The sequence below is a fragment of the Argiope bruennichi genome, chromosome 4, assembly GCF_947563725.1.
Source record: "Argiope bruennichi chromosome 4, qqArgBrue1.1, whole genome shotgun sequence".
NCBI classification, from domain to species: domain Eukaryota; kingdom Metazoa; phylum Arthropoda; class Arachnida; order Araneae; family Araneidae; genus Argiope; species Argiope bruennichi.
This window is the reverse complement of record NC_079154.1, coordinates 111,494,844-111,512,539: the sequence shown is the minus strand read 5'-3', so window position 1 is coordinate 111,512,539 and position 17,696 is coordinate 111,494,844. Positions and strand designations below refer to the sequence as shown.

Genomic DNA, 17,696 nt, shown 5'->3' with positions numbered 1-17,696 from the left:
GAAAAAAAATTAACACCAAGACGCTTTAAAAGCAGTTTTCATTAAAATCTTCTAAAAATACATTTCTCGAGTAATAACTAAAAAGGTTTCACAAAATTGTCCGTTATACTTCTTTCATTGCTCCTCTGTCTAAGTGAGACATGAATGTGCTTTATTCGCATTTAGCCGGAGCTTACAAACAGTAGCGAGTGAATCTCGTAAATATTTCTCTCATAAATCATTAATTCTCGAGCCGCCCTCTTTCAACTTTAAGAATCGAAGCGCATTAAAGGCAAATATTCACCATCGACGATCTAGTTGTCGCCTGGAGCTCTTGGGAGAGCTCTCTGTTGCTAAGAGACCGCACTTTCTGCTTTTTATTTCCATGACAACTGGGGATTTTCGCAAGGTCTTATAAAAAGACTATGTCAACAGGTAAGTAAGTTATTTTTCTGAGCAAACATTTTTAGAAGCAATATTTATTTCAGCAGTACAGACTCTAAATTGGCTCTTCTAAACGGTAGTTTTTATTTTAATGGTTCATGGGAGAAATGAAATATGTAGTTTGCTGTCAACTTTTGTACTTTGTTTACGATGTATTGAAAGCTGCTTAGAGGTATAAATCTCTCAATTTTTTTTAACAAAAATGCTTTTTATAACTCCAGTTTTTTATAATATCTGTTTATAATATTTTTAATATCTGTCTTCTATTTAACAAGTTGAAATGAAATTAATAAAAACCAGATTTTGGACAGCATCATTGAAGAAAGGAAGTTGAATTTGAAGTGGTATATCTTTGTGTGTATTGTTCTTGTACAGTTAAAAGTGATCAATTCGAAAATATAACAAAATACGAATACTCACATTATTTAAGGCATTTACTTAAATTGGGGCAGATATTTTTTTTTTTGAGAATTGTTATAAAATGCTAATAAGTTTTAATTTTTAATAAGATAGATTTAAAAACATTTAAAAAGTTAAAAACAGTTAAAATTCAAAAGTATTTCGAAAATAGGAAGCAATGTGGTGTTTTATTGAAAAGAAGTATAAAGCAAAGCATTTCTAGCTTAGAAGTATCTTTAGATTGGTCCACAATTTTTCCAAATAAAGAATATATTACCCTATTTCTGAAATAAAAATTCTATTTAGTAGTATTTGGCTGATAAATGATAAGAAAATATAGATTAGTTCCAAATTATGAAACATCAATAAAACTTTAAAAATCTTTTTAAACGAACCGATTACTCCCGCTGGATTCATGCACTATAGACAATATTGCGAACTTATTGCATCTAATTGGACAAAATATATGAATTAGACTTGGATTCTGAAGTTGAACGCAAGAAAAAATTTATCAAAATTTCAAATTTGAGAAAATGGTACTTAAAAGATATGAAATAACATCAGAGCGTAAATTATGCAAATATAACCAGAGAAAATGGTCTCCTCGAAATTTTCTCATATACTCTTAAATGTGTTTGTGAATTATGTCGTTGTTTGTTGTGGTACTTGCCACGGACAAGCCTGCTGTTACGAAGACAGCGATTTAAGCCGGAGGGGGACATCTCTTGTTTTTATAGTAGCGCCCACTAAGGCCAAGAGTACGAATTTGCTACTCACGAATCACTCATTCGCTTGCACAATCCCTTTTTACAGGAGGGCACATTCACACATCTCACAGATAGAATCCCAGATAGAATCGCGGGGAAGGCACGCTACCCCATGTCAGTTCGCCGGCCATATGAATTATTAAGTATATTTGTGTATTATTAACCTATGCCATTAGCAAACAATAGTTACAGAAAAGTCTAACAGTGTGCGATCTTTGGCGATTACTCTTTGGAAATTGGATTAATATACAATAATCAGTAGACTTAATATATGTTTTGGATTCCTTTTTCCCGAGGGATTGAATCCAAAATTGGACCCAAAACTGCAATATTAATCACAAGATCACATACTAAACTCAATCTATTTAAGCCATTCTATTTTCTGAGTTATCGCATTTTAATACATGAAAATGCAGACACACTTTCGATGTTAAATTTGTACATCAAATTTTACCCATCTCTCCTTTCTGTAATTATCGTGTTAACCCTTTCTAAGGCCGTGGGAAGTATGCTTCCCACCAAATTTATCAATCTTCGTATGAATTTATGTAGGTTGGCATAAGTTCTGACACATTTTTTTAGAAAGACAGAAACTTAGAGGCTTCAGTTCTTTATCTCACACAAAATGATGTGTCTTGATTTGTTACTTAATTATTAATTAACCAAATTAATTAATGAATCAAATTAAATTTATCTAATAAGCTAAATGAATCCCTTTTCTTATTCTAATCTCAAGCCTCAAAATATTCAAACATAATATGACTAGGAAAAAATGGCCCTTTAAAGGGTTAAGTTGGTCAAGCTTCCTTTGAATACATTCCAATCAAAATTAGATAGAAATTTATAACTTTGGTGTCATATATCAAATTCATATCTCTAGCTCTAAACGTTCTTCAGAGTCGTATTCACAGATAGACAGACATTATATCAAAAATGTGTTTTCTGACTGCAGGAGGTTTGAAACATGTAAATAAGTCAAAATCTGAATTAAAAAATATATTTTGATCATATTTTCCAACAATTTATTTCGCACAGAACAAAAATAAAATTTAACCTGCACGAACATGTCACGTATGATGGGAAAAATTATCTTTTAACAATGTGTTGTCCTTACATTGACAAAAGTTAAAATTTAAAAAAAAGTAACTCTTAAATTAGCTAAATCTAAAAAAAGTAACTAAACCAAAAAAGTGTACTTTTCAGCAAGTGTCTGAATGAAATAACTTGAAATGTGATAGTTTCTAAAAATATAATGCTCGAAAAAGTTTTAAAATATCTATATTATTAATTTACTAATTCAATTTTATTTAACATAAACTCAGTTTAATATATAAAGTATATCCCCTCTAATCAGGACCCAAAAATTAATTTCAAATATAATAGACATACATTTAAAAGGAGATATACAGGGTGACTAGAGGGTTCAGAGTAGGTGTTCAAAGCCCTGTAGCGTGTTATGTATTGGACGAAATATATCAAAATTAGGTCACCATGCACATTAAGGCATGCGGTTTCGATTTATCAAGAGAAAAAAAAAATAGTACTAAAAAACGCCGATAGGGAAAATTCTGGCGCTGAGATCGAAAACTTCATTATGTAATTTGCATGTACGGGTACTTTGTGACCCGATATTGAGGATAAAAGGAAGGATTGCCGGAATTTAAGTTATTGTGCAAGAATTCGCCTATAGATGACTTTATCACTACGTGAACGTGCCTTATTAGTCAAGCTGTTTTATCAGCGAGATGAAAATGCTAGTGCTGCTCTTCGTGAATACCGTGGTAAAAAAAGTTACATAGAAAACCGATGGCCATAACTAATTTACGAATAATGGTAGAAAGATTTGAAACAACAGGAATTCTTGATGTGCAACTACGACGAGGATGATTTCTGGTTGTGTGGCTACTTGACAGGCGTTGAGTGTCAAGGACATGCTCCTGACATTCCTACTTTAAAAGAACAAATAACGTTACATGTCAGACGAATAAATGCCGATATGCTGCGAGCCACCGTCGAAACCCTCGTGTACCACATGTAATTAATTACTGGAACATCAGGCTGGTGGTCACCTTGAGTCAAATATGTAAGTTGCTATAATAAACGTTTTTTTTATTGGTATTTGATGTGTTGTTACTTTTTGTTTCCATTGACAGTTATGTATTCTTTTTTCTCACATTGATAAATCGGAACTGCATACTTTAATGTGTATGATTACCAAATTGTGTTATATTTCATCCAGTACATAACACGCTACAAGACACCGAACACCTTCTGTTATTTATTGATCACCCTGTATATAGTTAATAAAATTGCAGGAAATGAAATAAATAATTATGTTTTATGTAATTTGAAACAATTAATGCTCTGATGATTTACGAAGTTTGAATTTTATTCAGATGCTTTATCCTGTGATTGATATTTAATAAAATATTCTTGAGACACTAGTATTTTAAATTTTTTTAAAAAATCACACTTTTGAGACTAAAACTGATTAAGGTATAAAAATTTGAACATCTTTATTCCATAAAAATCTAATTCCATTTAATTTTATGGAAACTGGAAAATCGGGTGGAATCTCTTCCATTGGATTTTCTTTTGTCATATTTTTAGTAATATGTTTGTTTTTAGTATTTTTTAAATACTCATTGAAGTTTTATCACCATGTTTATTTATATTTATTAAAGTTCAAATTTTATGGTTCGTCTAATTATATTAACGTCCCGTTTCAGAGAAACAATAGGCCTATTTTGGGACGAACCTCGTAATTCTGAACCGCGGTCTGATGACGAGAACGTCACCTGAGCTGGTACCCCCCATTAAAATATTTAATTAATCGAATAGCCAATTCTAGAATGATTTTATTTATTTTTTCTTAAATATGGAGGCCTTGCTTATTTACAAATGAATTTTGTGGGTTAGGTAACCATTAGGTAACAAAAATTAGGTAATATAATTGTTGGAAACCGAGTATGTCAATTACATATTACTTTCTAGATATTCTTTTTTGACAAGAAAGAATGAAATTCAAAGAAAATACAGTATTTCAAGACATTGAGCAAATTTTTTATTATCACATAAAACACGAATATATCACATTTAGTATGTACATACATGCAAAATCATGCGGATTAATCATATAACATCCGTTTTAAAATCTTCAAGCATATTCTTATTTATGGATTCAAACAGTTTCCAAGCCATTATCATATGAGTTCACATTCTCTTACATAGATTGGATCAGTGTTCAATTCAGTAAAAAAGTACAAACGCATGTAATTGAAAATACTGTTTTAAAACTTTTAAGATTGTCGATAGTTTTTGTTTTTTTTAATTTTTAGTAGAGAAAAATTGACTTTACATCGTTTTCAAAATCATTAGTTTTTCGGAATTCAAATATAAATATTTCTATTATTTCCTTGTTGTGTTTCAATAAACAAGTGCTTTATAATATATATATATAACATAAACTATGATCAAATAATGCATATCTATATATAAATGTACACATAAATAAATAAATATTTCATGGAAGTAATATATAAACGTCATAATACAAGCATCAAATACAAACAAAATTTGCAAAAATAAACAACAATTTTAATTTAACTATTTTGATGCATTAGTATGCAATCTGTTTTGATTACTTATTTTCGGAAAGAAAAAATATATGATGCCAAAATCCATATCAAAAATAAATTCAGAAATTAGAAGATATGAAGCTTTCGCAATTATGTATATAATGTGTCTTTTCTCTAAGAATATTTATCTAAGATAATTATGCTTCAAACGATTGTTTATTTTATTCCTTTTATTTATTTCATACGTTATTTGTTTCCCATTGTATTTCTATGGATTTATTTTTTAATTTTATGTATATTTGTAAATGTTAAATTATCGTTTGTTTTCTACATATGTCTATTTTATTAAAGTATTTTATATTTCCATTTTATTAAAGATTTGATTTATGTATATTTAGGTTAAATAATTTTTTAAGTCTTTCTTGTTTTTTTCTAAAAACAATATTGCCAAAATTTCAATTCACGTGATTAAGAATTTTGATCAATCTAGAAAGTTCTTAAAGTGAACTTGTGAATTAATTTACCAATACATGTCCTTTTATTGAAAATATAGAGTTTCGGTAACTTTGACTTACAGTAGAAATCTATAAATACCAAGAAAGAAGAAAAGAAAAAATTCAGCCGAGTGCCATTTTATTCTGCCGGAGAAGAAAAGAACTGACATATCTGAAAGTCTCTGTCATAGTTGTCTAATTTGTCTTCTGTGAGCGGGCCTTTGCTCGATTGGTTATCAATTACCCAGAAGGCCATTGGGAATTGGCCGGGTTTCATCTTAATGGGTGTATGCGTTTGTAATATCCCATGCATTTTCATTGCTATATTCTTAATATTTTTGTAATTATATTTAACAACTATTCTACAAACGATGATAATTTTAGAGCAATGCTATCTTTTTTAGATCACTTTCGATGCATTTTATTATTTGTTTTAAAAAGAAAGAAAAAAAAAATCGGAATCCTACAAAAACTTTTCCGGAAAATACACACGATATTATGGATAAAAATTCAAAATAATTTTATTATAAATTTATGATGATATGCTATGGTGGTACTCGCCCATTAAATGCATATTAGAAATGCAACATTTTATGACACATTTTTCTTTCAAAAGTAAGTTGAAAATTATGGTGATAGTAATCATTCAGGAAATATTATTATAGAAGTGACTAAGATTTACAATTTGTTTTGTCTGAAGATTTATTTTTCAAAGCACAGTTTAAAAGACATAAATATGGGATTTAAAATAAAAGTTTTCTTTTTAAAATGTATTTTGAGAATATTTTTTCTGAATATATTTCTTGATTAAATATTTTAAGTGTGCATTTCAGTAATTATTTCAGCTGAGACACTCAAATATTTAATGTGAACTTCATCTTTTAAAAAATGTCAAATTATTGTTCCGATCTTTTGAAGTAAAAGTTATTTGAAATTAAGACATGAAATATCATTTCTCCTATATTCAAGAGTTGTTTCTTAATAAGATTTGCTCGCTTAATTTTTAATCACCCAAATAAGTTTCATATTAATAAATAATGAAATACTTCATATGATAAAAACTGTTTGAAATTATGAAAATAATTACTTAAATATGTAGGGATTGGTTTTACATAAACAAAAAGGTTAAGTTTTAATTTATCAACTTTTTGACATTTTTTAAGTACCGAAAAGGAATTTAACTTGCTTTTTTTTAAATCTATATTTATCTAAGTAATGTCAATATTTCTCTTACAATTATTTTAATAAATGAATTTTGTCTAATATTAAGTACAAAATTTAATATCATAATCTACCTAATTAAAGTTGATAATTATTTGGCATTATAACTAATGTTTTAAACAAAAAAAATCAATAAAATTTCATTTTCTTAAAATTTTTAGATAAATATTTCGAATTAAGATGAATTGAACATAACATATTTTGAATAATATCGCTACAACTAACAGCTTCAGACTTATAGTATCTATATCTACATCTCTACATTTACAAATGAACTACCCATTTTAATGTTTATATTTACTTGTCATCGTGTTTTACCAAAGAATTTATCTCATTCCTATCCATGTGCCTCTAAGGCAATGGATGCGTTTTCATATAAATAGAAAATATTAAATATAAACTGACCGAGACAAAATCTCATAGAAAAACCTTATTTATGAACTTAAATGCATATATCGTATACAAAGATATTATTACTAAAATGAAACTATTCTAATGCAGTGACATTTCTGATTTAAAAATATATAATTCAATGTAAAAGCAATAACAATAATTATATATAGCAAAATTATAACAACACATTAGTAACTTAACAACGTTTCAAACCATTCGTAACACTCCTTAGTAATTGCATAATCTTTCACAAAAAATTATTATTTATTATTTTTTATGAACAATTTATATAAGAGATTGGTTCATGGTTTCTTGGTTCATTTCAATACGTATTATTTTTTATATATTTAATAAATACTTTTATAATTTTCCATTATACAAATATCTCAGAGAAATGTAATGTAAAAAAATTAATATTTCCAACTTTAATCAACTTTATCATTTTAATGGACATAAAAAAATAGAATTTCATCAATATTTTTTAGAAGTTTTTTTTTTGTTTTCAAATTATCCATTCTTTTTTAATCAGATATTGCTTATTTGATCATTTATACTGAAATTGAGAATTATGCAAGAGTATTATTAAGTAAAATTCACCTAATTTTTAATCAAACTTTTTTAATGTCAATAAAATTTTCAGCTTGAAATGCTTTATTTTTTATTCTTAAAAATATGAAACATTCTTTGAAACATTTATCTGGTTATGCTCTAATAAATTCAATTTTCTTTTTTAATTGATTAATCATAATGAAAAGTCTAATTTGTATATAAATTTAGAGACCCTAGGAGGAATCAATAAATATAATCTTTCTCACAATAAATTAATTTTTTGTCATGTTTTAATTTATTTTATAGTTGTTATTAATATACCAAATAGCTATCAGCATTATAAACAAAATATGACCACACATTTTGCTAGCAATATGAACTAAACATATCATTCATATTCATTACCTGCAACATAAGTTTTTGCTTATATCCTCACTTGCTCCATAGATTCAAATATTAATTAAATTGATAAATTTGAACCGTTCAAAACGATTGTGAACAATTAGGCGACATGTCCTGCAGGATCCATGACTTTAACCAACATTTAAATATATTTCATGATATTTATTCTTAAATATGTATCAAACAATTTAACAATTACTTTATTTATATATGCAATACAATTAGTTCATTTACAGAATATATATATACAATAACTGATTATTATAATTTTTTGTTTAATACTTAAGCACAAAAATCGATTGAATCATCGAAATCGAATACGATTTTATTCTCATTTCCAAATTTGATAAAGATTGGATATTTTAATTTTGTTAATATTAATAACCATATTTGGAAATATTCAGAAGCTAGTAATTATAACATTAAATTAATAAATAGAAAATAATGGCTATAATTAAATTAAACAACAATTTAAAATTAATGATTCAAACGTGTCAAAAACTGTATCTTATGAGTTGTTGGTTATTGTCATGAGTCTTGTACTGAGTAATGAAATCCAATTCTATCTTTTTTTCTTAGTGAACAATGAAATTAATTTTGCTTGTACATCCATATTTGTTTTGTTTAAAATTTGTAATATTTTTACACTCACTACAAATAGAATTTCTATTGAACACATTTAGGTAATCATTACGTTTGCGAAATTCAAATAAATTCCATGAACCATTCAATGTCCTATCTGTTAACAATGGTGGTTATAATACGAAGAGGATTTTTTTTAATGAAATGTTGCAAAATTGTGAAAAAAAAATTCGAAATCAAAAGATATAATGTTTAGTATTTCATTGTGTTTTTTTACTGTTTAATACAGTTATTTGAAACTGGCGTAGTGCCAATAGAAAAATTGGCCACCAAAAAAATCGAATAAAATTGTCGAAAAAAAGGGATAATTAAAATTGTGGAAACAATATATAAAAAATATTTTAAGCACAATAATTAATATTAAAATACTTTAAGAAGTAATTTACTGTGAAGTCTATTGTTTTGAACGCTGAATTTCGTAAAACGTTTTTTGGAGCAATCATAAAAATTGTTTGACAAAAAATTCAGGAAGATCGTTTTTATGACATAGGTTTAAAAAAAAAAGTATTTCGTGTCTTTTGGAAGTTGTTTATAAAATAAGCTTGCAAGTGAAACAAAATCATTAAATTACTGTAGCTAAATATTGGTTGGTTCATATTTCGCACATTTGGAAAATGCTTTATATGCCAACACAGCAACGCATTGCTGAATTCATAAATAATGGATTGTGGTCATTTTGAAAAAATGTGCAAGAAATGCTAAAAAGTTCCAGAAATTCTTTGAAAATTGGGGTATCTTTCAACAGAAAATTTGGGTATATTTTCAATCCATTTGCTTTAATCCCTTACAAAACAATCCACCATTGTTAACAATATCACAATCTTATAATTTACATAATAGAGCACTTAACGACCGAATCTCCTCTTCTGTCTCTATGAGCATGCAGGCTCTCGAAACGTGGAGAGCTGTAAGATGAAAGCTTCTGTCCATAATCTGCATAATCCAAAACTCTTACCAACTCTTTGAAGAGGAGTACCACATGCCAGTTGTGACGAGCAGAACACTCTACGTAACCACACTTCCAATGCTTCTTCACCAATCCAGCCACCTCTCTGCGCTCTCTACCCCTAAGCAGGTCTTGCTTGTTCCCTACGATGAACAGAGGGACATTATGCATATCTCTTGTGTCGCAGATCTGATCGCGAATACTCTTCACATACTGGAAAGTCTCAAGGTCATTGAGGTCAAACACCAGAATATATGCAGATGCACTCCGGAGGCCATAATTGCGGAAATCAATCCACTCGTTGACAGAATTTGCTGGAAAATATGGAATGACAGGCAGATCCACAATACGCATGGAGTAGATGTGCTCATTGAAGACAACTGTTGGATTGTACACTGTCTTGCTGTCTGTAGGAAAATACTCCTCGCTGAACTCGCTGAATACGAATTGCCGAATTAGAGATGTTTTTCCAACCCCTGCTGCTCCAAGAATGATCACTTTTATCACTTGCATATCGCTCACGAGTTCTACGTTCTGGTAGCTATACCTGTAAAAGACATTACGGAAGATTTAGAAAGACCAAACGGTTGCACTCCCTTAAAAGAAATTTCAAAGACGAACATGCCTATACTTAACGATCCAATAGTTGACTTAGTTGAACTCCTGCTAAGGGTGAATCTCACCGTCTGTGAGCGTTGAGCGCTGGGCCTTGTTTCCACTATAAGCATACCACAGGGTAAGTTAGACTGTCCTGAGGCCATAGTAACTGTTTGGTACTTCCTTTCTGGATATTATTTCGGAATTATGAAGTTATCTGAAAGAAAACGAGATAATTTATTTCTAAAATCTTAATGAATTAATACTACATATTTTTAACTATTCGTTTTTATGTAATCCTAAAATTTTGAAATTTCCTAAATTCTCAAAGTTAAAGTTTCTAAATTCTTTCCAAATACAAACTCTATTTTTATTAAGGAATCTTCATTTATCTTGATTACAATTAAAAACGTTTTTGTCGCTTCTCATGTTGATTAAGTATGCAGGGTGATTATAATTAAAGCTCCACTTTGAAATGGTCATAACAGGTAAACTGCTAGAGCAAATGCTATCAAATTTGAGAATAATTTAAAGGAGATAATAGAAATTTTCTTTCTGCTAAAAAAAGTTCAAAAACTCACCACCAGGTGCGAAAGGCGCTGTATCAATATTGTTAAGTAAAATAGTACACGAAGACACCGATTTAAAATGTCTTTAACCGTTTCTGAAACGTGTTACAAAGCATGTTCAATGTGTGTTATCTCAAACGCACAGTTTATGGCTACAGTATAGACAATTTGGCCGAAATGAAAGTCAATGATACACTGACATGTGCTTAATATTCCTTCTGATATGCCAAGATGGGCTGTGAGAATGCTAAAATGCTGCTGGTGAGAATGCAGTAATGCGATTTAACTTGAACATGCATTGTAACACGTATTGAACATTGAACACGCGTTGTAACACGTATCAGAAACGATTGAATACATTTGAAACCGATGTCTGCATATCATATTTTGCTTAACAATAGTGCAGACAGCGCTACTTCACACACGGTGTTGAGTTTTCGAACTTTTTTTGGCGGAAAAGAAATTCCCATGGCCTCTTTTAAACTATTACCAAATTTGATAACATTTGGACCGGTAGTTTTCTTTTTATGATCATTACAAAGTGGACATTTAATTATAACCACCCTGTATTTATTTTCTTTTCAGCAGTTTTTACAATTAAATAAATAAAAAATAAAAAAATTAATGAGTAAAATATGTACGGTTCATTTATACACAAAGAATGCAGTCTCATTAAATATTTTACAATGCGAGAAAGAAAACATATAGAGTATTTTAATTAGTGATTTGCAAAATTGGATTCGATTTCGAATTATTAACTAACATAAAAAATACAAAGTAAAAACAGCATTTGGCAACAACTTTGGGTAATGAATCAAAACATTTAATCAGATCTCGGAAGCCTGTAGATTTCCCATATGCCAAGAAATATAGGATCTATATGAAAATCGTGTGACATGCTCATGTTATATAATTATTTACTGACTGATATTTGATATTCGTTGCAAAATTAATGACTTCACAAAATTCGAGCATCGTGAGATCGTGCCTTGTTTCCTATTACTGGTCAAGCAAATGTCCAAAATCTTATGGTAAATATAAATACTTTAATCCGATGAGTAGTCAATCGTTTTTATGCAATGTTCATTTATTGTAAGAACCAATAAGCAACAGAAATCGAACTTGTTGTTAAAAAAAAATTAAATAGTGTAGTTTCGACATTGATTTAAGTCCAAATTTAAAAAAAAAATAATTATGGAACATTCAAATGTTATTTATTTTGTTAAAAATCTTGAAGTCTTTCTAATTATGTGGCAAAATTCGAATTTTCTTATAAATTGGAAAATCCTACCTTATTGCCCTTATCAAAATAGTTATCTAAATTCAAAATTTTCGAAAAGTGTGCCCTTAGAAATCTTCTTCATTTATAGGTAAATTTTTTATGTCTCTCATAAACTAATAAAATATATTTATTTATTATTAATTATTAATTACTTAGACATTAATTTACAATAGATATTTCATTACTCATTAAAACATATGGGTAGCAAAAGATATACAATAGTAGGGTATGTATTAAATACATACCCGTTTACCGTTATTACCGTTATACATACCCGTTACATTTATTATGTGCCATGTATTAAATACATTACAATAGTAGGGTATGTATTAAAACATATGGGTAGCAAAAGATATACAATAGTAGACAATAAATATGTCTTTTTATTGTCTACTATTGCAGAAGAAAATTATGACATTCAAAACAATGAAAATTAATTACGACAATTTATTGCACATTTTATGACTGAAAAAATTCTAAAAGTTTCATAAATATATAAGTATATTTCTAAAAGTTTATTTATAAATAATGAGTTTTCGTAATTTAACAGGTGGTATAAACATTTCACATAATAAAGCAAATTTCGTATATGTAAACAAAAAATAACTGAAATTTTTCTTTCAATATCATTCAATAGCTTCTTTTTTCTTTCCCTTTGCTTCAAAAATTCAACCCATAATATTGCTTAAAATCTGAAAACACTTCACTTTGTCTAGACTATTTCGAAACTTTAAGACCGTGAAGTAAATAAAAAATGCCTATTGAAAAAGCTTTTTTTTCCCCTTCTTCCTTTAAGGTGGAATAATCGATAAGTGTCAACAGAGTGAACAATCGATGGCACAATCGATGGGTGGAAGCTCTTCGGCGCCACTTATCGGTCTATGGCTTATTTATTAGTCTCGTTGGAGCGTCGGGGAAAATTCATTTTGTCCCCCGTGTTTATCTCTTAGAGAGGAGCCAGTTTTTTTCCCTAAAAAAAATCCCTATCATTTGCAATTACTCTAGAGTTGCACAATAAAGTTCTACCACGATTCCATCGCCATTTTGGAAATCTATCTATTTTTACTCTTTAGTCTTATAAACTTATATAGAGAGCTTGCGAATTCTTGTAAAACCAGCTGGAGTGGTCTCCTTTAAACCTTCTCGCGTATTCTCTAATAAAGATGTTATACCAGAAAACGCTCTACATGACATTGGCTTACAATAGTTTTCGAAATACTGACCTTTGGCGTAAATTAGCATTTTTATTGCAGTATATTGTGTCATTCTTGGCGAGTTATATGGCGATTTATCCTCGGCATGCAGTTAACAACATCCGAAAATCGAATGTGTATTTAAAATGTGTTTTTTTTTCAATTGAAACAATTAAAAAAAAGCTGCACTTGTTTTCACAAAATCCCATTCCAAATGTATTTAATTCATTGTGTTTTTGAATTATCGCGTTTACATGTTTCTGAAAGTACAGACCGACAGACAGTCAACACCTAATTGGATCTGGATCAAAATTTGATAAATGTCTATGGTACATATGTTAAATGTGTTTACCATAATTTATCCATCTAGCTCTCTTCGTTTTTAGTTATTATGTTAACTATACAGACAAATTTCCTCTAAATTTTCTAGATATTTGTTAGAAATCTACAAATTTGATGTAAAGACCGTATACCAAATTTTATCTATCTAGCTCAAAGCAGTTTTGAATTATATTTATCACAGATAGACAGAATTTTTTCAAAAATGTGTTTTTTTGAATTCAGAGAGATCTAAAACGTGGAGAATCGTCAAAATCTGGAGACTGAATTTTTTTTTGACGATTACTAGACTTTATACTCTAAATACTAGAAAATAAAAATAGGTCTGGTAGAATAAAATAGGACAAATATTATTTTCTAAAAGAACGTCGGGAGAAAATGTGTTCATAATACTAAAAAAAAGCAGTATCAAAAGCAGACAAAACGACTTTGGCAATTATTGTGTTAAATTGAAAGCGATAGTTATTAGGTGCATTTATTTAGCCTACTATAGGCAGCTTCACAGATCTATTACACTGGTAATATCAAACATTATTTTTGTACTAACTCTCAGCGTGCTATAATATGACTAGACATTGATTTGCCCTCCATACTCTAGAGATATGAATCCAGAAGAGTTTTTCATTTGGGGAATGCCTATTGGAGAAATAATATTTCTATAATTTTGGAAAACAATTTTTTACACTATCGTATGATTTGTTACTCCGCTCTAATTGGTCCATTCTTAATATTTCTAACTAACTGTCTTTAGCAACCAACTGGTTTGCCGGGAATATTAGTTGTTTTCACTTAAATCTCTTATGTATAATTTAATGCTTATAATTCCCCCAAGAAAATATTTGCAACCATCAATTTATGACACAAATTGGTTCAAAAATTTGCTTTTTATTTCGATAATTGCTTTAAGTATATACGCATCATTAAATGAATGGTTTTCGAAACATTAAAGCTTTTAGAAATCCCGCGACGAGAAGCGTTAATCGAAAAGTAATTATAAAAACATTAGGAGATAAATTTTACAGGTAATTCTTTTTTTTTTTTTTTTTGAAGTTTGCCAGAGTAAGGTTTGTAATTTAACAAGCAAAAATTTGAAGTAACGCTAGAAAATATTATCTTTCGTGAAAGCTGGAATTTATTATTTTTAAAAAGTCTATTGACTTTCTCTTTTTCAGTTCAATGAATTTTATCAAAAAAATATAAATTGTAAATAAACAAGAGTATTTTCCCATTAACTTCAGTTTACAGAATTGCTATATATCGCATTCAGTTCTAATAAAAGTAATACTGTATATCGCGTCTATAGTAATACTGTATATCGCATACAGTTCTAATAAAAGTAATACTATATATCGCGTTCAGTTCTAATAAAAGACTGTATCTTTGGGACGACTCAAAGAAGAAAATCTGAGTCACGTGATACAATACAGAGCAGAATGTGGAGCACTGTGCTGCATTTTGTGCTTCGCGATACAGAAAAGTGAATATGCACTTTGGATATTGAATATAATGCATTTAGAAATAAGTACTTTCGTTTGCCTAATTAAGTTTAAAAAATTGAAGAAAATTTACTTAAAATTTAAACATAAAACGTCCTAAATTTAATATTTCTAAATTAGTGCGTTTTTAATTTATCAGACTGACAATATTTAAACAAATATTATCCAAAACCTGATAGACATCAGCAATTCTAATGATAAAATTTTATTTTTGCATTCATCTTATTATTTGAATTTTTAGCTATCGTTTTCAAATGTACAAGGTTCAGACAGACAGACAAACTTTTTCTTAGATGGATCTAAAATTTGGTTTATCTCTTTGCGTTTTGATTTATCATAATTCACAGACAAATATGATACAAAAATGCTGTTTTTTCCGGATTCAAGAAATTTATTCAAAATAAAATCATGTTTTTAATGTGAAAATTTTAAAAAGATCACTAAAATAAAGCTGCAAAATTTTCTATCATTTGAATCTTATTTTGTTAGACTTTATGATCTCTTCTCACGTAGCTGTTTGTTAGATCGCTGATTACAAATATTTTTTTAATAGTGCAATTTTTAAAAATAAAAATGCTTATAAGTAATATTTTTATAGTTTTAATTAGATGTTTGACTGATGGTATTATATTTTTATTATTTTTATTTTGTTATTTTATTTCCTCATTTTATGTTGGTTTATATTTTATTTTAATCTGTTTTTCTGTTTCAAACAAAAAAACGGTAGTAGCTATACTCGAATTAATAAAATTGAAAATATACATTTTAAGATACAATTAAAAAAAACTTATATCCCTTTTTTTCCCAAAACAATTTATTACATCTGAAGGTTTTATTGCACGTTCTTGCCAAATGTCCGCACATTGCAAGAACTGTAAATTTGTTATTACCGATACTTTAATGGTAATTCATATTTAGGTTTCAAAATTAGAATTCTATCCACTATTTTCCTTTATGCAAATGTGTTCCTATAAATGATATTTTTGGTGTCCATCAAAATGGTGTTGCACATTGTGGCTATTTCCTTCTATTTCATGCGGATATATCGCCTTCTTCGGCCATCTCCCTCAATTTATTTTTCTCTTTCTACAACAATGAATACTTTGTATTCAACACTTCGTGTTTCCTTTGGATATCTTCCAGCATTATTTTATTTTTTCTTCTTCGCCTGGATTTGAATTATGACTTCTAAAATATTTTCTGCCTCCTTCGAATTTTATGTGGTGGAAAAAGTCAAAAGATTTCCAAAGAGATATCAACAATTTTATGGTGAAGCTGTTCTTTCTGTTTTGCAAAGGAGAAAAGAAAATGGGAGGGGAGGGGCTTAAATTAATTGGGAAAAATGTCACGACAGATGTCCATTAACACTTACTCTTTTTGATTAAAAAACTCATTTAATGAACAGTGTCACGAAAGGGAATTAATAAATGAAGAAATCATTAAAAAAAAATTGTATTGAGGAAGAGAATAGTTAGTTTCTAATAAAATGCATAATCGGAAATCTAATATAATTTTATTACATATATTGTTAATTTAATTTAAGTGAAATTTTCATGAAATAAATGGAATTTCGAAAGGACTGAAAAAGTGATTGATTAAGTATAGTGCAACGGAGATGTTCATAGATCTAATAGGCATTTCGAATTTTAATTTTATTTTATATGAAATATATGGAGAGCATGCAATTATATTTTGTTAATTTGATGGATCTTCATGCTTTAGACCTTCTTGAATATGAAATAAATCATTTTTGGAATCATGTCTGTTTTAGAATGCAACAATTCAGAAACGGTAAATAATAAATAGAGGAAATATAGTTTGTAATCTTTATACCAAAATGGTTTATTTGCATCAAATTTTAGACGGAATTTGTCTATTGTAATATCTATACTTATCTATCCCTAAGTTCGTGAACAGGATCCTTTAAAATTTCAACGAACTATAGGATTGAAATTCGGCATATAGAATTATCATTAGATTTAAAGAGTTTTGTCAAATTTTAGATTAAATCTGTCAATTGATTGTTCCTCTGTCGATCTCTCTATCTCTACACAACTAAAAGAGTTAACTCAAAAAATATAATAAATTAAAAAGAGTAATTAGTACTGCAGTCTTTACTACAGAATCAATCAGGGGTTTAGAGAATGGAACGAAGGCAAAAGAATTTTATTCTGGTAAAAGCGAAAAAATCCCACAAATGGAGCGATTGCCCCTTAGCTTTCTTATATACTCCCTAATAAATGTGTAACCACAAACCAGTGGCGAAATATAATTACGAAATATCTATTAGCGTGCTATTTGTGGCGGGTTTCTGGTATTTAATCGTTAGGATGTAGGTTATATACATGAACCAAAACACCAAATGTATATTTTTGGCGCCTTTTTTTTCCTTACTGATTAAAATCA

At 28.7% G+C, this 17,696-nt stretch overlaps 2 protein-coding genes across 2 annotated transcripts in view; one reads left to right on the top strand and one right to left on the bottom strand.

Moving 5' to 3' along the window:
• The first annotated feature begins 299 nt into the window (after positions 1 to 299).
• Positions 300 to 17,696, top strand: part of LOC129967146 (uncharacterized) — a 93,780-nt gene continuing 76,383 nt past the window's right edge. Inside the window, exon 1 of the transcript XR_008784352.1 lies at positions 300 to 414. The gene's annotated coding sequence lies outside the window, so the exon portion shown is untranslated. The remainder of the gene's footprint in view (positions 415 to 17,696) is intronic.
• The window catches only part of LOC129967145 (ras-like protein family member 10B), a 41,456-nt gene continuing 32,333 nt past the window's right edge, over positions 8,574 to 17,696 (bottom strand). Inside the window, exons 2-3 of the mRNA XM_056081835.1 lie at positions 10,451 to 10,628; positions 8,574 to 10,361 (exon numbers count right to left, since the gene is read on the bottom strand). Coding sequence (XP_055937810.1) covers positions 9,698 to 10,361; positions 10,451 to 10,575 — 789 coding nt within the window. The 5' untranslated portion in view covers positions 10,576 to 10,628 and the 3' untranslated portion in view covers positions 8,574 to 9,697. The remainder of the gene's footprint in view (positions 10,362 to 10,450; positions 10,629 to 17,696) is intronic.